The sequence below is a fragment of the Gobius niger genome (genome assembly GCF_951799975.1).
Source record: "Gobius niger genome assembly, chromosome: 14".
Lineage (NCBI taxonomy): Eukaryota > Metazoa > Chordata > Actinopteri > Gobiiformes > Gobiidae > Gobius > Gobius niger.
In genome coordinates, this window is record NC_136865.1 from 5,957,642 (window position 1) to 5,977,181 (window position 19,540).

General features: G+C 43.3%; 1 protein-coding gene across 1 annotated transcript in view; it reads left to right on the top strand.

Annotated features, from left to right (window-relative positions):
• Window positions 1-19,540, top strand: part of gabbr1b (gamma-aminobutyric acid (GABA) B receptor, 1b) — a 247,609-nt gene that overhangs the window by 116,347 nt on the left and 111,722 nt on the right. Inside the window, exons 7-10 of the mRNA XM_079571221.1 lie at window positions 1,896-2,066; window positions 2,167-2,268; window positions 13,200-13,265; window positions 15,475-15,666. Of these exons, the coding sequence (XP_079427347.1) occupies window positions 1,896-2,066; window positions 2,167-2,268; window positions 13,200-13,265; window positions 15,475-15,666 (531 nt within the window). The remainder of the gene's footprint in view (window positions 1-1,895; window positions 2,067-2,166; window positions 2,269-13,199; window positions 13,266-15,474; window positions 15,667-19,540) is intronic.

Sequence of the window (19,540 nt, forward strand, 5' to 3'; positions counted from 1 at the left end):
GCAAACACTCAGGAACTATAAGATAATGAGTCTCCTTTTCCAAACAAGATCTGGCACAGTAATAAAAAAAGGAGTGGAAACGGCATAAGCTTAAATGCAGTATAATATGAATGTGTGGAATGTCCCATTAGTGGGGCTTTCCCGGTTAAATAAAGGGTGAATGAAGTGAAATGCCCGAATATCGCCCTAGTGTACATTTGTGTATCAATATTTGACTTTTAGAACTACTCACGAAGCAGTGCCGCGGGACACGCCGCTTCAACGCTGGCTCGTCATTATTCCCTCACGTGGACGTAAAGCGCCGCCCGTGGATGTTTGTTGTGTAAGCCCGATGTAAAATGCCTCGTCGGGTGCGGTAAACAACATGACGTTATCGGCGCAGTGTGAAGCCGCGCTCCGCTGCCTGAGCGGGGAGCGCTGATGGACATGACACACACAAGTAGAGCAGAAAATGTGCAACAGAGAGGATGAAGCGGCAGCTAAGGCCTGGGATGGGCCGCTTTACTAGACAACGGTGAGGGCCCGGGGCGAAAGGGAACACTCAGGCTCTTTACGGATTGAAGACTTCAAGTGAAACGCAATTCACACCTAAAAGCAACAATATAGGCTCATAGTGAGTCATGGAGGTGGATTTTAGTTCCGACTGTGGTTAAAGTATTTGGATTCTCAGTGGGTGGATGATTTACTGTCCTGGTGAGGAAATGACTAGGGCCGATATTTGGGGATTTTAAAATATCGGCAGAAAAAAGCCACCCCCACAACTCCCTAGACCTCAGGCTAGGTTAGAAACATTGCAATGATAGTTGGTTAGCTTCAAGTTTGTTAAACACACAAGTTTCACCAGACCTCCATCAACATGGACATGCTGCATGTCATTTTAAAGTGCAGAATCTGGAGAATTCAGTCAAGAGTTTGTTTTAACTTCCACTATTGTATCTTTGATCGCTGTGCGAAATGCCGCTGCTAGCAAAAATATTCTAATGCTAACGACAACTTGCTGGGACAGAAATGATCCGATATATGGATCACCATAAAGTAATACAATAAAATCGGCCACTACTGGAGTGGCCGTGTATTTGTTTTTTCAGGATTATAGACGAGGCATTTGGAAAAATCGGTCAAAAATATCGGCCAATCAACATCCCAACATATCGGCATCGGCCTTAGAAAAGCCCATATCGGTCGTCCTCCTCACAATGTAGACATTGTCTCACATAAAACAGAAGGGATAAATAAGTGGGCTTGACAAAAACAACACCCAGACCTACGACCTCATCATTGATTTTTCACAAAAGTTTAAAGGGTCTAAAATCGACACTTTAGACTTCCACTTATCTGTTGCCGGGTCGTGGAGGCAGCCACCCAAAGCTGCCCGAACCACACTGCACCTGTCCCTTACAGCTCCTCCTGCAGGTTGAAAAACAGAAAAGAATAGATCACTAAAGTAGTTGAATTTCAGTCCTGGTTTCGGTGGTAGTCGACACTTTCCTTCCTGGTTCCAGTGAATGTTTATGGACTTTGAACATTCAGAAAATACAGTCTGGAGCTCCTCAGCTGTAGCCGAAGAAATGTAGTTTAGTCAAATGAAGCAAAATCCCACTGCAGGTTTGTTTTTGATGAGGGGACAACATTTTAACATAGATTTTGCAAAGTTTACAAAAGTCAACGTGGACAAGACGGACAAACTTTATTTTCCTGTCCTCTTTGGGACAACCAATATATATTTTTTAAAACATTTTGGCTGTCTAAGAGCAGCAGTGAATTAACACAAGTCAGAATCATTTTCTACTCCTCATAGTCCACTCGTCCAACAAGCACCATCTGTTTTCTTACCCGCACTTTTGGGGCGTTCTCGCTCTGCCTGACTTGTATGCTTTTCTCCTCTCATTTTGCAGTTGTCTTACGGCTCCAGCTCCCCCGCTCTGTCCAACCGCCAGCGCTTCCCCACGTTCTTCCGCACGCACCCCTCGGCCACGCTGCACAACCCCACCCGCGTGCAGCTCTTCCAGAAGTGGAAGTGGACCAAGATCGCCACCATCCAGCAGACCACCGAAGTCTTCACCTCCGTAAGCCCCTCCGCCGGCCGTTACAGAGACGGTTTCATCGGCAGCGCTTTAGTTCATCAACATGTGGAAACCATGTGTGTGTGTGTGTCCTTGTCCTCAGACCCTGGACGACCTGGAGGAGCGGGTGAAGGAGGCGGGCATCGAGATCAGCGTGAGGCAGAGCTTTCTCACGGACCCCGCTGTGGCCGTCAAAAACCTCAAGGTGACTTTCTGTGCATTCACCGGGCTGGGAGGAGGGGAGAGGATGTGACCGGCATGAGAGGTGAAGGTAGCAGATTTACAGTATACGGTTGGACTTAGGATTCAGCCTCAATCTCAAAAGGAAATGCGAAAGATTACAGCCACCAAAGAGATGTACAATTTAGTGCCGTTTTCGTTCATTATTTGCTTTCCAAACGCTACATTAAAAGAGGAAAATGTAAGAGTTGCTGTGTCAACAAAAAACACCACTTAAAGCAGGGGTGTCAAACTCATTTTGGGTCGTGGGCCGAAATAATAATAATGGAAACAGGAAAATACTATTGAGATCATTTTTCCAATAAATGAATAATAATAATGAGCTGTGATTTGGTCAGAGCCCCAGACTGTGGCCTAATCAATAACAACGCCTTACACTTGTATTGCACTTTACAAGCCTATATCACAAGTTTCTCAGAGTGCTGTAGTAATGATTCATTGACTCCACACTCGATTGTGGTGAGCTGTTATTGTAGCCACAGACTGTCCATTTACCACGTGGCAATAATGTGTTGTTTATATCCTGATCTCTTATTTTGTCAGTGCCCTCTGCTGGACACGTGTGGAAATTTTTCCTTTTCCTTTTTTTTTTTTTTAAGCTGCCCCCTAGTGGCTGGAATGAGTGTTGTGGTTAGTCTTTAAAAAATCATAACTCCGCACATGAATGGGCTAGAGACGTACTTTTTTTTTCACATACTCTGGAATGTATGCTCTACAGGCCAGGGCCGGATTAAATAATCTCACGGGCCTGGTCAGGCGTATGTTTGACACCCCTGACTTAAAGGGACTAGACGGAATTTAAAAATGTTAAAATGATGTATTTCCACCCCCTACATGCTCCGGCATTGTCCTAATGTGTAGAAGGAGCCCAGACATATTCACCAACTCTCTCCTTCATCATGCACGAGCTTTATTTAGAGACTGCAGTTACGCGTAAGTCCTGAGGGGGCAGATGCAAGCAAGAGAATAACAACTTCCATCTAGTCCCCTTAAGTGATGTATGGATCCTTTGTTACTGATCACCTCTGGTCATATTGAGGGCATATTTAGATAAGTTTGATCTTTTTAAGACAATTAAATTGTATCTTTATTTCAGTGGTAAAGCTACAAGTCTGTGCCGAAGCCTCCGACATCATAACATATTTTCACTAATAGAGCCCAACTCTCGCTGGAGTCATTCGGAGTGATCGTCTCTCGCCTCGGGCCAAAGCCAGAACCTAAAATCTGCACAATTCTCTAAACTGTCCCAAAGTAGCCTGGGGTTTGTCAAATCTATTCAAATGAGCCCTGGCATTCGAACGCGATGGCCTCCCCCGCGGGACATTTCCGATATCTGTTTTAATTTAGCGCCTCGAATGGGCCCGATGGCAGAAACACTAGATCCGTCACGAAATAATAGTCAGAGATAATTGAATCGTTTCATCGTTGTAATAATCTAATGGCTCATCATTTGCATATGGATGACAAGATGGCCAGAGAAATCAAGGCGTTTCTGGTAAAAGCTCTCATCTAACATCGTCGTAGAAGCAGGACCATGTTCCAAATGGTGCAGAGTTTCTGCTCGGTGGAGTGCAGAAACAATTCTGTCAAAGTTGTTGTTCTCTCTCGGGGACATGTGCGTCGTGACATCTTGACGTCCGTCTCATGTCAGTGTGTTGCCCAAAGATGTTGTGTTCCTCCTTGACAGTCTGGCCAGCAACGTAGTTCTCAATTCACCCGGCAGTGCCTTTTACCTTACTTAAAAAAAAAAAATAATGCAGTGGTTTGTCTTTGTAATGTTCAGACTTTTGGCTTTAAAAGCACCAGATCATTTGCATCAGGAATGAGGACCCCCCTCGAAGCAGAAGAATCAGTGTTGAAAGATAAAACAGACATAGAGGGAGGGAGGGTGGGGTCGACAGTTTCAAGCAAACAGGAATGAAGAGGTTTGGCCTGGTGGTTAATGGGTAATTAGAGGCGTGGTAAGGTGAATGCAGGAGTTGTTGGTTTGCAGAAGGTGACTGGTTGAGGCGAGGTCTTGCTCCCGAACCTAGTCAATAAATATTGACTTAATAAAAATTCTCTCTATGCAAAAGAATTTGTCATGTTTTACCAGTTCAAATGACTTCAAATAACTAATAGCAGTTGTTAGCTACTTATGCTAATTTAAAGCTATACATTTTCACAAACACATTTACCGTTTTTACAAGTCAAACTTTTATTCATAGATTGGCATGGGGTGCGTCTAGAGGGCAAACTGAAAGTTTGGAGTGAGCGAGAAGTGGAGTTTACTCTTAAAGAAGAAACAAACAATGCTAATCACGGGCTAATAGCTAGATGGCTACAGATAGAGGAACAAGTTCACAAATGAGAGCTTAAAAAACGTGCTGCCAGGAGAGGCTTGTTGACGGTGCAGTTACGCCGTGCCCAGGTAGTTATCAAGGCGATTGTTCAGAAGTGACACAGAGGATGAAGATTTCAATGGATTTAGTGATTTGGAGTGAGATGGAGAGTTTGGTATGTTCTTTATGCTATAGTCATTCGAACTGTTTATGTGACGTTAACAAACCAGACACCTATTTAGTCCATTGTTTATGCTTCATGCAGCTAACCATCTGTGTTTTACGTTAGCATACCGTACGACTTTTCACCCTCTTGAGCATTTCATGGCTAGTGCGTCTATACTCCGGAGCGACTTGTAGTCTGGAAAATAATGTAAATTCAATTTCACTGCAGTTTCTCGGAGGCTCTCCAGATGGCCTCACTTTGGGAACCAAAGATTTGAGGGTTTTCTGCTTTCTGTGGTATCACATACAAATCTAGAAGCCACTAAACCTTCTTTTACAGTATGATAATGGGAGGAAAATCTCATTTTATTATATATTTCAATTCATGTTACATAAGTGGCATAAAGTCAACATGCCGTACTTCTGCTTTCATTTCTCTGGTAAAAGATAGAAAGTTCAATGACACAAATAAAAAGTGTCTGCAAATGTACCAATCCTAAAAGCGGTTCAGACGGCTTTCTAAGCTTCTGACCTTTCTATCTGCCGCGGTCCAAACCTCAAAGTTTATCCTCTCACCAAACTTTTCCATTACACCTCCCTCATTTGTCTTATTCCTAAGCCTTACCTGACTGAAATATCTGCGGCCTCATCCCGGCGCGACACAGAGCATGCTTTGTATTCCTCCCCTGAGTGCTCATCATTAGATTTCGGGAGCGTGGCCAATGCTCTGTCAACGCAGAGCCTCGGCTAACGCGCTAATACGCTAACAGGTCCGCCCCCTCAGCGTTCATAGGTCAGCGGGTGCGTGTGGGCGGCGGCAGACGCGCTTCCTCACAGCGGTCCACTCTCCGCTGTCAGGACACAGCCGCTGTAAGTGTGATTTCTCCTGGCAGCGTGTGTTATTACTGTTCATATTTCATAAACGGCCCGCGGGCATCAGGATATTGTTCTTGTAGCGGAAAAGCTTGACACGTTTTATCACCGCCACTACAGGCAAGAGGAGACGGCGAGGGGTGCATTTACAGATCGTGACAAATGAACCCAGAAACAATGTTGTGGGGCACAGTCACGGTCATCGAATAATTTATCAATGATGGTCATGCTTCATTTATTAATGCATTAAATGGATTTTCAATTGTTAACCAGGGTCACCAGGCAATCATAAAGTTAAAGGCCCTGTACCCTCGGGCTGGGTACCGTTAAACCTACCAGTAAAAGGATTGAAAGATAGATATTATCTTTAGAGGTCCAGGGACAGCATCAAAGGAAGTTAGTTAATTGTTTCACCTCAAATAAATGATACAGATTTAAATGAAATCGTCTTTTATGGAATAAATCAACATCATTGTTCTGGTTTCTGGTTCTAAATGACAAATGTTTGATTATAGGTATCAGAAAAAGTATTTTTTAGGTGTCAGTATCCATAAACCAAGTATTGTAAAAGCACCGGTTCGAAAAAAAAAAGTATCGGTGCCTTGTTTACAAACTTTTTTAGAGCTTTTTAACATCTCATCTCATCGTTCTCTCATCATGTGTTTCAACCCACTTGCACATCTTTGAGAAACCTTTGAATCTTCCCGAGTGGCTGTTCTTAGCAGTGAGGCAACAGCTCCTCCTGAGCTCCTACTTATCCAGGAAATGCTTTCCTCCCCTCTCCATCTCTTGCTAAGCTTAATCCTTTCATTGTTAGAGCTTCATTGCATCACTGCAGCAACAGGAAGCGCATGGCCATTATTTCTTTGTTTGTTTCGCTTTATTGAAACGGCTGTGCAGCAAAATGGAGCATGACCAGTGTGTGGGAGGGGCTTACAGAGAGTGTGGAAAATCAGGAAGTGACACTTCTGGATATTTTGTTTCAGGTTTTTTAGATTAATATTGCATTTTCTAACCAATAAAGTGTAAGACAGCATAATACCCCCTTTAAATTGTTTGTTGGGTTCCAAACTCATTCCTAGCTTTCCTAATGCATTCCTGGCATCTCACTTGACAGTGCAATACAGTCACAGTAATGTAAACACGCCGCTAGTTCATGATCGATAAAAACATGCCGCCCACAAAGGTTTTCTTACTTTTCCACAAAAATCTACTTTTACAATATACCGGAGGACAAAACAAGCTTTATTCCTTTTAAGGGATGTTTAGTGATCGGTCTGTTTGCATTCATTAAACACTCAACTCTTCTCGTAGCGTTTTGTTTTTCTTCTTCTAATTATGTTTTATTAGATAAACACTGTTGTGTGTAATAAAAGCCGAAACTTCTGCGTTAGTCGGGGCCCACAAAACAAAGAAATGGACTTAATTGCCTATTGATTCCCATTAATGAGGTTTTAGCCCTTAACACGGGTGCTAATGCTGCTGCTGTAGGGACGTGTTGGCGTTCAGCTTTGCATTCATCATTAAACTGACCCGTTAATCCATATGTAGAATACAAAATGGATTGTTTGATAACTTCTTTGTAGGTCTCGTCCATCAGCAGGCAAATCACAAACATGTCTTTACTGAGTGGAAAGGTTTGCTCACTCGGCAGCACAATCCCACATGCATTGCATACTAATACTGTGTCCTTGGGCAGTTCAGAGATCCCGCTTGTTTATGACCACTATCAACCATACAGTAACGCATGCTAACACAAGGCTATCCCTTCAAAGGAGTCTTATTGTACAGCTGCAATGACTCTTTGTAAGATGCGTTTTGGACGGTGCAGAGAAGAAAATATCACCACCAAATCCAAACTGTCAAAGCCCTGACAGAACTAGCTGGCTTAGTCAAACATCGCAGCGCTAACCTCAAAAGAGTGCTAGTCATTTGCATGAACATTATTCAGCTGCATGTGGGGTTCTCCAGCAGTGACGTAGTGAATTCTAGGCCACTGGAACCATCCTCCTGACAATGTACAGGTAGATAAAGTAGACAAAGTTCATTAAACAGTTACAGCGCCTTGACCTTAACCTTAACCATAACCTTGAAGTTTTCGATAGTGATGGCCAAAAAACTCGGCACTCTCGGGCTTGTATCGCTCTTTCTGAAGCAGAATGCTTCGAAACGCTGCGTCAGAGCCTCTTTCAGTAACACCTGGTCACGGAACTGTCTCGAAAACTGCTTCATTCTGTGAGTTGTTCATGTCTGCTCAGAGCGTCTCACTGAGCTGCTTTTAGCGGCGAGGCGCTAAACAACGGATGTTTCTCGTCCACATAGTGATGTAAATCATTAGTGATAAATAAATGTGCCAAACATTTCCCATTTAACCGCGTTCATGTGGAGAAAGTGGCTGTGAGCCAGAGTACATTTTTTATGTTATATATTTTCTTATTCTTTACAAAGTCAATACAAATACAAAAGCAGGCGTGGAGCTGATCAGGCGAGGGAAACGTATGGAGCGCCACCTACAGCAAATAGTGCCAAAATGAGCTCTGACTGAATGAAGTAAAAAGATCACGCATTGATGTCCTGCTTTTAGCCCACTGCTGCTCCATGAAGCACAGACCCACGTTACAAAGAAAATGATTGTGGCCTATGATTGATTTGATCAAACATCAGTATCAGACTACAAATAAAACTGTCACACGTCAGTTTGAAACTTCTCTTCTAAGTGATTGTGTTGGTGCTTCAGTCGTGTTTATGAGAAGTTTATGAGAAGTGTTTATGATAAAGTTTGTCCACAAGAGGTCAGTGTTCAAACAGAATGAAACAGCTCAGAGACTTCAAAGCGTACGACACTTTTTTGCCTCAAGGTGTTACAAGGCTTCACTCGCCCATCACAAGTTTTCAATGATTGATTATATTAATGATTTCCATGATGTTACAAACTTTTTTTCCCGAGCAGCTGCTCGCCTTTCTGGGGCCCTAAGCAAAAGTCCACAGTACGAATCCTAAGGCTATTTGACAAATTAATGGTCAAAAACAGTTACACTCAGTAGTGCAGGACAGAAGTGAAACATAGTCATACCGCCTTTGCGATGCCCGATCCCGTCAGACCTTGGAAGCTAAGCAGGGAAGGGCCTGGTCGGTACTTGGATGGGAGACCGTTTAGTAACACCAGGAAGCCAAGCGAATGTAATGAGTGAGTGAGTGAGTGGTTGGTGGTCGGAGGGGCCGATGGCGCAGACTGGTTGCCTCGCTTCCGTCAGTCTACCCCAGGGCAGCTGTGGCTACAATAGTAGCTTACCACCACCGGGTATGGAGTGAATGAATAGTGCAATGTAAAGCGTCTTTGAGTGTCCAGAAAAGCGCTATATAAAACCGATGCATTATTATTATTATTATTATTAGTAACCTCAGTTCGAGCCCTGCTCCACTGTGTGAGAACCACTCACCATTTCAATCAATCAATCAATCAATCAATCAATCAATCAATCAATCAAAACTTATTTTATAAAGCTCTTTTCATACAAAGTTGTAGCGCAAAGTGCTTTACAGATTAAAAACAGTTCCCAACCGCCCACTCTTCTATAACAATAACACTGCTCTTAATTCTATCTTGCTGTTGAGAATTAGCCTGATGGTGATTTGTTTTAGACCGTGCACATTCAGAGAACTGCGGTGCAGTTATTAAAAGTAACTGAGCTGTGTGGATTCAGCTCCCCTTAGAGACAAATACCAAACTACTGTCCTGATATGAGAGTCCTCTGCTCGAGACAACAAGAAGATACAGCCCTGTATCTGTGTTCAAGCACAGCAGTGAACACACGAGGCGAGCACCGGCCGGGAGACGGGCGACAGCCGAGCGGGAGAGCAGGGACGCGAGCGGAGGTGCACTCGGCCAGAGGGTCTCTCCTGCGCATCCACTTCAGCAGACTGCTCCAGTGTGGTGTTAAATGTCGCAGTAGGTGGAGAATGAGTGAACGCTGTCAGAGTCTATCACCGTTGATTAACAAGTGAATTAACACCGTGAATTGACTGAGATGCCTGAAAAAGACTCATAACCATGATGTGTTGCTCCAAACATCTGACGCTTTAGAAATGCTCGTCCCAAATGTTCTGCAATATTCTTTTGATAAGTTTTGTCACTCGATGGCTTTGCATTGAAATTATCAGTGTATTACATTTGTATAAACCAACTTGTGTTAAGCATACACCAGGGGGCGGCAACATCAGCAGCAACACAGGAACACTGGCACTTGTAGAAAGTGGTGCTTTACTTCGGCCTAGGATTGGAAGGTCCGGCCCTTGGTCTTTTGTCCATAAAGAAAATTGGCCCTCCATCAAGCAAACTTGCCTACTCCTGGCATACACCATGGAAATAATAGTTGGTAATTGCATTTTTTCTGTATGCTACAACAAGAAAAGTTAGCCTCGTGTTCGGAACAGACACGTTTTGTGAGGACAGCACAGAAACGGGAAAAGGAAAAGAAAAATGATTTGGATAGATGATTTTGTGAGCAAAACTGAGGAACAATTTGATCCATTTTTAGTTGTGTACTGTGTGAGTGGGAGGTACAGACTGACGCTCAGTATCCATCCTCTATTTAGATTGTGTCACTTAAAACAAAGACAATTTTGGCCATTTTTATGCATAAAAGCTTTGTCATTGAAAGACAGAAAAAGTTTCAAATGTATGTCTTTTCATGTATATATATATATTTGCCTTAACTGGAATATGCCAGGTGTGACTCTTAACACCTGGTCACTGTGATGCGTCACTGCCCACTCTGTATCTTTATTTGTAGCTGTAGCTTTTAAGCCGTAATACCACACACGGTGCTCATCTTTAAACGTAGCAATCTGCGCTGTAAGTAGAAGTCCCAGTTTCCCCAAGTTTGCACTTTCCACATGGACCTTTCTTTTTCTTTGACGGTTAAGTGCTGGCTGCCCTTCTGCTCTCAGCTGGACCCTGGCTCAGACTCTGTGATTGCAGAACATTAGTCCGACTTACGTCCGTCAGAAACCAGCGGCAATCCCACACCATAACCAGCACTGAATCTTCTAATGGCACTGCCTGGCTCCTCACGACTTGAAAACGGGAGGCAAATCTCTGATGACATAAACATGGTCCGTTTACCGTTTGTGTATACACTGTAGGATTTTGTATTCTGCTGTGGGTGGGAGCTTTTCTTTGTGTGAAAATGGCGTCTCTTGGGACCACCTCATTGGGAGGGAGAGTAACGGGGCGATGCGCTCGGCAAATCTGCAGTCAGGCGTCCTGGGACACGCGCAGAGACGACCCGTGTCTCTGGAGCTTACCCTCGCAGTGAGCCTTATCTCCCTGACCGCCTAATGCAGAGTCAAGCTGCCAGACAGATGTTTCCATGGCGAGGTTTACATGCGCACCAAAAATCTGATCTTTTGCTCATTTCTGGAGTTCTTAAAGACACGGCACTAAACGGTGAAAATAACACCTTTTCTTAGACCTTAGTGTAACTTTACTGGGAGCAGAGACGTCTCCAGCTCGTCTCCATGGAGATGTTGACTAAAGGCAGCCAAATATTAGATTTAATCCATTCTTTGATTAGCCACTGCAGAAATAGCGTTTTCTGTACCAAGCTGGTCATCAGGAGCATGTTTGTATTGCTGGCAATAGTATAATCCAAAATGTTACGCTCTGTGCCTTTAAATGATTGAAGTGAAGTGACATGTGATTGGGATAATATGATATTTATTAAATGAAATCAGATTTTTTTTTAAATCTGTCACATGCTGCAAAAAGGCAAATTCAGATACGACAAAGTTGACAGATTAAATGATTTGAAAGTTCTTCAAAAAAGAAGAAAAAGCAGCAGTAAAATCGTTGAGACATAGATGTGTGTTAAATTACACCTCTTCACTGCACAGAGAGCAGGCCATTCTCCATTACATTGGTCCCTAATGCATTCCTGACATCCTTCTTCTTCATGGGAATGAAGTGAGTCGCCTCCACCAGGCTAATTGTTTTGAGCACCGGCTTTACGAGCAAGAGCACGATTAATACCCGAGGCAATTCAAAGTGGTGAAGAAGGAGGAGGAGAAGAAGAAGAAGGAGGAGAAGAAGAAGAAAGAGAAGGAGATGGAGGAAAAGAAGGAGAAGAAGGAGGAGGAAAGAGAAGAAGAAGAAGGAGGAGGAAAGAGAAGAAGGAGGTGAAAAAGAAGAGTAAGAAGAAGGAGGAGGAAAAGAAGAAGGAGGAGGAGAAGAAGTAGAAGAAGAAGAGGAGAGAAAGAAGAAGGAGCAGAAGGAGGAGAAGAAGAAGCAGAAGAAGGAGGTGAAGAAGAAGAGTAAGAAGAAGGAGGAGGAAAAGAAGAAGAAGGAGGAGAAGAAGGAGAAGAAGAAGAGGAGAGAAAGAAGAAGAAGGAGCAGAAGGAGGAGAAGAAGAAGGAGAGGAGAGAAAGAAGAAGAAGAAGGAAAGAGAAGAAGAAGGAGGAGGAAAGAGAAGAAGAAGAAGAAGGAGAAGATGAGGAGATGAAGAAGAAGAAGGAGGAGAATAAGGAGAAGAAGAAGACCACTCCTTATTCAACATTTGCTCATGTTATGTCCCTCTGATGCTATTTGTTGCTATGGATTGTATTCAGGGCCAGGACTTTTTTTCAATGCGATTAAAAATATGATTGGAAATGAATCACACTTCACTTTAGCGGCACAGACACTTTTTCAGTTTTCCTTTTCCCTGCAAGACGTTGCTGAAGCCAAAAACAATTACTGTCAAACTATTCACACAGTAAAGCCGACATCAACTTATTTAAAAAGATCATTCCGAAATAAATCAAGCCGCTGTTGTCTTTGAAGTGTTTGAAACGATCACACAGGCCTCACATCTCCACTTAGAATAATATAACACTTAGAAAGGAAAATACAGAGAAGCATCGAAAATATACGCCTGAAAATAAAAATACAACGCCATACATAAACCATGCCTAAATACGTCCTTCCACGAATTGCATTGTAATTCTTCTATGTTAAATCTCTCTCTCGGCACGTCAGAGGTGTAACAAGCAGAGCTGTTTTAAAGTCTTTATTCTCAGAGAGCGACAGAAGCCAGTGCAGAAATCTTAGCACTGGCTTATTGCTTAGAAGCTATCACTCATTTTGCCACACAGAGACCTCTCCTTTCCCGCAAACGACTGTGGACACGTTATACTGCAATGGCCCAAAACTAGCAGCAGCCCCTTCAGACACCAAACATGTCGTCCTCAGCTCAAATGGTGTCTGCGCAAACCAGCGGCAACAAGCGCAAACCAGAGCCTTTGATTTGACGAAAGATGACTCCTCGTTCCCAGCCCTTCCTTCCTCTCCCCTCTCCCCTCTCCCCTCTCCCCTCTCCCCTCTCCCCTCTCCCGGCCCAGCGTGTCGGCCCTGTTTTGTTCGCTCACATTAATTGTGCGACTGAGCGGCAGAATGCTGAATGGAGGAAGTGTCCCGCTGGGCTCCGCGGTGCTAGCTCTTTAGCTAATTTCTCTTTTTTTTTTCTCTCTCTCTCTCTTTTTCTCCTCCTCCTCTTCCCAGCGCCAGGACGCCCGGATCATTGTGGGCCTCTTCTACGAGACGGAGGCCAGGAAGGTCTTCTGCGAGGTAATTACACTGACGATTTATCATTTTCCGCACACTGAGCGGGGGGGGGATCCAAACCGACGAGCTTTTTAAAGGAGAGGAGAGTTTGCGCGGCGCTGCGGGCGCTGCCATCGCCGCAGAGTTAATGAGAGACATCACATTCTGTTTCATAGCAGTGTTTTACATAGCATGTTCGGGTAATAACGTAATTATGGTGTAATGTGGGGGGAAATGGAATCCTGGGAAAGTCATGCGGAAAGCCATTTATTAGGTAGAAAGTTATCACAGTGAATCCCAAATGCTGCGCAGTGTGCCTTTAATACATTTCTGTTTAAAGTAATGCTGCAAGTCTTTAGAAGTTCTGAATCTGTTTCGCTTTGTGGCTTTAAAATAATGCTTTTGGGCCTCAAAGTGAAATACAGTTTAACTTTCCCTGGCCTGTGTAAAGTTTAAACCCTGCGACATAAATCACTGATTCGATGCATATTGTTTTATACAACGGAGAACGGGGTAAATGCATTTCTTCAAGCTCGGCGTCGTTTTGCTTTGTCACGGCAAACTCCCAGAGCGGACTGTGGAGACTGAGTTTAGCAGTTAACAGTTCACAGGCACGGACCATGCAACAGCAGAAGGTGTGATAAAGGATGAATTGAAGGTGAGATGATGATGACCGCTGGGTGGGACTACCCGGCTCTTCAGGGCCCCATCGGAGCAGAAGAATGAGTGCTGAAAGATCAAACGGACATATGGGGAGACATTTAGCATTGTTGTGCATGGCTGATACAAAGCCCCCGAGGACACTCTTGCTTGGTTTACATCTTATTTGTCTGAAAGAAGGTGGCACCCTGTCATCATTTCTAGAAAGCCCTACAGGGGTCCTACAAGGTTCTGTATTAGGACCTATACTCTTTTCTGTGTATATCAATGACCTGCCAAATGTTTGTCAAAATGTCCACTTTCAAATGTACGCAGATGATGCTGTAATTTTTACAGGCATCATCTACCCTTACTGCAGCCTGGCAGACATACAGATCACTAACTCATCCTTACTATTAGATAGAAAGAAAACTGTGTCAATGATGTTCACAAAAAAATGTATTTAGCTGGTTTGGTCCAATGTGTTCCCTGGAGACACTGAGCTTGACCTTGTTAAAAAACACATTAAAATCACTGCCAATACAATAAAGTTAAATGTACAGAACCTCAAACAAATCAGGCCATTTTATGACAATAAATGCAAAGATGTTTCTACACTCAATGATATTTTCACACATACATTACTGTTTTACAACCTGGTCACTCAAATATCAAATCCATAGAAATCCTCTTCAAAAAGAAAACCTCATCACGCTCATTTTAACTAAATGTTATTTGTAATTTGATTTTATATTTTGTTTTGTATTCTTACATTGTTTTACCTGCTTCGGGACTAGATGTAAATTAGGAGTTTTCTCTATAATCTGGCACATTTACAATTTGTGTACAACTTGTATATGCTTGTTCATTAATGTGTGTTGTCAGGATCAAATAAATAAATAAATAAATCAGGCATCCATGTAATTAGAGGCGTGGTTAGGCGTAGGGAAACGAGTTGGTTGAGGTGTGGTCCTCCTTCTGAACCTAGTCAATAAAATATAAACTCCATGCTTAGCAAGGATGACCAGGATCAAGGTAAAGGTACAAGGAATTGGTCTTCAGCTCAGCCCTGGGCCAAAGCGCGCTCAACCGACGGCTGGCCTCTGATCACTAAAACAGGCCTGTCCTTCGAGATTTAATATTTTGCAACATCATACTACTATCGAAATGATGATAGCATTTAGTTGGTGATAGCATAACATTAGCACTTGGCGTACCTTCATAGTTGGTCTTTTAGCTGCTTCTTTCCTCAAGTTTTTGCCTTGGCACCTCCTGAATAACTCCATAAACCCCACCAAAAGGCAATATTCGTCCACAGTGTTTACGTCGTGGCTCACAAAACGTTTCCTCACTGTTCTATTGTTCTTCTTCAGTAATGTGTATCCTAGCGTTAGAGTCAGTGTTAATGGTTGACCAGTAAAACCATACTGCTCTGGGTTGAAGCGTGCGGCTAAATGGACTTCTAACGCTCTCAGTATGTTCTAACGCTTTGATTAAAGCTTCATGCATAATCAACCACTTTCTCCCCAGGATTTTTGCAAGACTCCGCAGTTCTGATAAAATCCCTCCTCCTCCTCCGACCTTCTGATTTTAGGTGTACAAGGAGAAGCTGTTTGGGAAGAAGTACGTGTGGTTCCTGATCGGCTGGTACGCAGACAACTGGTTCAAAATCAAGGACCCGACCATCAACTGCACCGTGGAGCAGATGACGGAGGCGGTGCAGGGTCATGTGACCACTGAGATCGTCATGCTGAACCCCGAGACTGTGCGCGGGGCGTCCAACCTGGTGAGCGGTATAGTCCACGTACTATTTTTACTCAGTTTGGTCACCTTGAGCGCCGTAAAGGGCTTGATAAATAAATAAATGCTGATTGTTGATCTTTTACTCGTGCATATAAAGGTACTGTACGTATACACCTGACCGGAGGAATCGCACAACGCTTCTATTTGAACGATTGAAACACTTGCAATCAGAGCTGTTTTAAATTCTATTCTCTGAGTGACAGGAAGCCAGTGCAGAGACCGGAGCGCTGGACTAATATGGTCATATTTCCTGGTTCTGGATGTTCTGCAGCTCTAACAGTGAGCAGCCGTTACAGTATCTAACCTGCTGGAGACAAATGCTTGGATAAGTCTCTCTAAGGCTGGTTTGGACGCTATTCCCCTGATCTTAGCCATGTTTTTCAGATGGCAAAAAGCTGCTGATGTTATTGCTTTGATGTGGCTGTTTAAGTTCAGGTCTGAGTCCATGATCAATCCTACATTTCTAACCTGATTTTGGGTTTAAAGAGAGAGACTCAAGGTGACTGATAACACTGTCTCTTTGTGTCTGTGGGCACAGTACCTGTCTGTCCTGTGATCATGCCATGATAAAATCACGTTCAATGTCCCAAAGATTCTCAATGGGGTTAAGATTTGAACACTGTGGCAGCCAATCTATCTCACGCCCCCTGAACCACTCTTTCACAATGTGAGCCCGATGAATCCTGGCATTGTCATCGTGAAATATGCCTGTGCAAGAAATCCATTGATGGTCATTTAGGATGCCCAGGTCGTCGGCTGATCTATTTCTTTGGACACAGTTTTGCTGAGTTCGTTAAATCCAGGCAGTGGACAAAACATAATCATTAACATGGAGATTTTCCACAGCCCTTCGTTTGCAACCCAACAAAAAGGCAATTATATTTACAGAAATCTGATTAAAAATAATATATGTTAATTCGATTATCGGCCGTTACTGTATCTCCGTTTAGGCTGTAATTTAATATCGGCTTTCTCTGGTGGGACTGTGAAATGATCACAGCCTCAGGTGTTCACAGCAGCACACAGAGGACCCACCACCCAGTGTGCTTCAATGCAATTACACAGAAACGCAGAAAGAAATGACTCCAGCAGAGCAAACTGGCGCCATGCAGTGGGGGAGCTCAGGGCCCTTTGTGGCTAAAAGGCTGCACCTTTCCACCTTTTTCAGAACCGTTCAGCTACAGAACAATCAACAATCAGGGTCATACACCGGCGTGTCGGGTCTGAAGGCTACTTTCATTCTGACATTAAAGCTTTACTCTTTTTAGATTTTTTGCAAAACCTTCACATTCAGTTGTTAATTTTCTGTTGTGAAGAAATCGGTGTAGAATATTTGGTGAACATAATCAGATTTAGTATCCAGCAGCAAAAGGGGGTTTGATTTTGCTATCTGACTCTCTGAAGACATTGCACATTTATTGTCCACGCAGTCGTCAATGTTATTATTAGCAACTATTCGCACTTAACATCTTAGCTTTAATGTCAGAGTATAAGAAAAGACAAAACATGCCCTTTACAATGCTGATTTTATGACGTTTGTCTAGCGTGTACTGCACAAGGCGACACTGTGATCCAAATATGGTCACTTCCTTTCTGAGAGGCAGCTGCGCCTAAAGACGGGAGAATTATACACTCACGTGCACAGACTTTAGGGCCTTTTTTTAAATCAAAATTGTGTTTTCTTTACACTCTTGCAACGCTTTCTCCACTTCAGTCGCTCCGACAGACTCCAAACTCTCCCGTCTTGGCCTTAAAGGTGCATTTTGTAACTTTTTATGAGAAAACAATGTTGATATTTGTGCATATTCGACCTCGTAGTGACCCAGCGGCTGTGTGAGTGGTCAGCATGGCGCCTTTACTTTGGATCATAGTGGCCTTTTGGACTTTCCAGGATGAATTGTTTGGAGGGTTTTTGCTGCTGACGGAGCCTCTCACCAGAAAACCTACAAAACCATTGATGCTGGAGTGCTGTAGAGGCCACTCAAAAGTAAAGGTGCCATGCTGACCACTCATACAAATGCTGGGCCACTACAAGGTCAAGGTCAGGTTTTTTCACTACGATTATTTTTTTTATTTCTAATTCCTGATTTATTAGGCTTTGAAGTCCAAAAAACAAGGCACTACATTTTTGTCTAATATTTATTTTAGTAATATACAGAATAGTGGACAAAGTTAAGTGGAAGGTGTATTTGGTAGAGGAGAGACATGACGGGTCTGCAGCCTTCTGCCTTGTTACAAATATCTTGAAGATTTATGCAAAAAAAAGGTCTGTAATAAAAGTGATACATTTTCCTTGGCATACACTATGACAGCCCCAGACTCCGATCTGTTTTTAGCCTCCCAAAAGCGTAAAGGACCGGCGCTGCTGACAGGTAGATTAATAGAACAATAACGCATTTTATTCTTTGGAGGGAAAAGCGATTAGAAGCGTCACAACATAAGGAGGCTAGTCTGGAGGCGTGGGCGTTCAGACTGTGACGCACAAACCCCCATCCTGCTGTTCCATGCACCGCAGCCGGCCCAAAATAACACCAGTGGGCGGGACTCCGGGGCCCGGCGGCCAATCGATGACCGCCCGATTCGCCGCGGCATCGGGAGAGTGAGGCTGGGAACAATGGTACTAATGATCTGAACACTGAGGCGGGAGCACATGTCCTGAGGTCGACTTGTGGAAATGGTTCGGATGCGAGGTGGAAAAGGACGCAGTGTACTCAAAGTTTCCCACAATGCACTTTGAAAAGCAGTGAGCATCAGTGTCAGAGTGGGAGTACGGCTGAATGAAACGTTGTTTTAATCACATGGAGCATTGCGATTGTGAACTTAAACTAGAAATGCAATGGCTGCGCCATTGCGATTGACTGCGGAAATGCGGGAAGCAAATGCAGAAATTGCATAAACTCTTCAAATTGCATAAACTAAAATGCATAAAATGTCATGTTGCATAAACTGTATAAACTGCATAAAGTGGTAAAATGCATGAATAGGTTGATTTGCATAAATTATGTAAGTTGCATAAACGCTTTAAAATGCATTAACTGGTTAAATTCCATAAAGTGGTTAATTTGCATAAATTGTTAATATTGCATAAACTTTTTAAATTCCATAAACTGGTCAAACTGTTGAAATGGCCTCAGTGCTTGATTGGCAGAAGCTGCACAAATGGCTGAAAGGCCTGGAGTCTCCTCATTGGCTGGATTCCCCCATACACACTAATGCAAATATTTCAAACTCCCGTATAAAAAAACTGGAAAACTGCAGAAGAACAATTTTTTCTCAAAACCCACAAGTTGCAGAAGCTGAACATGCACAAAGTGCAGAAATGGCATAAAATGCAGAAAAAAGTGCAGAAAAGCATGGATTTGCGGCAGCCCCATTATAAGTCAATGGGAAAAATCTCCGACATTTCAGCCGATTGCGGAAAAACCGTAAGTTGCAGAAGTCCCAAAAGTAATAGCACCTTCTCCTCAACATGCGGAACGTTTTGATGCATAACTTGCATAAATTGCACAAAGCATGAAGGTGCTGAAAGCTCTAGAAAATCGGGAAAAAGATGGAAGAGGAATAATAATAAAGAACATGAAAACCAATAATTGACTGCGGAAGAATTCCGCAGTCAATCAATAAGCTTAAGTGGACCTTTAGCGTTGCTGTTCAATAATTGCTGGCCTCCTCTATCAAGGCAAGAGTCGTAATAATCCAGTCTGCCGTCTTCATTAACGTAAAGTTCATGTTTAATGAAACGTCTGAGTAATATCCATCCATCCATTTTCTTCCACTTTTCCGTTGCCGGGTTGTATATATCACACTGCACCGGCCCCTATGACTCCTCCTGCAGGTGGTGGGTCCACAGAAGGACG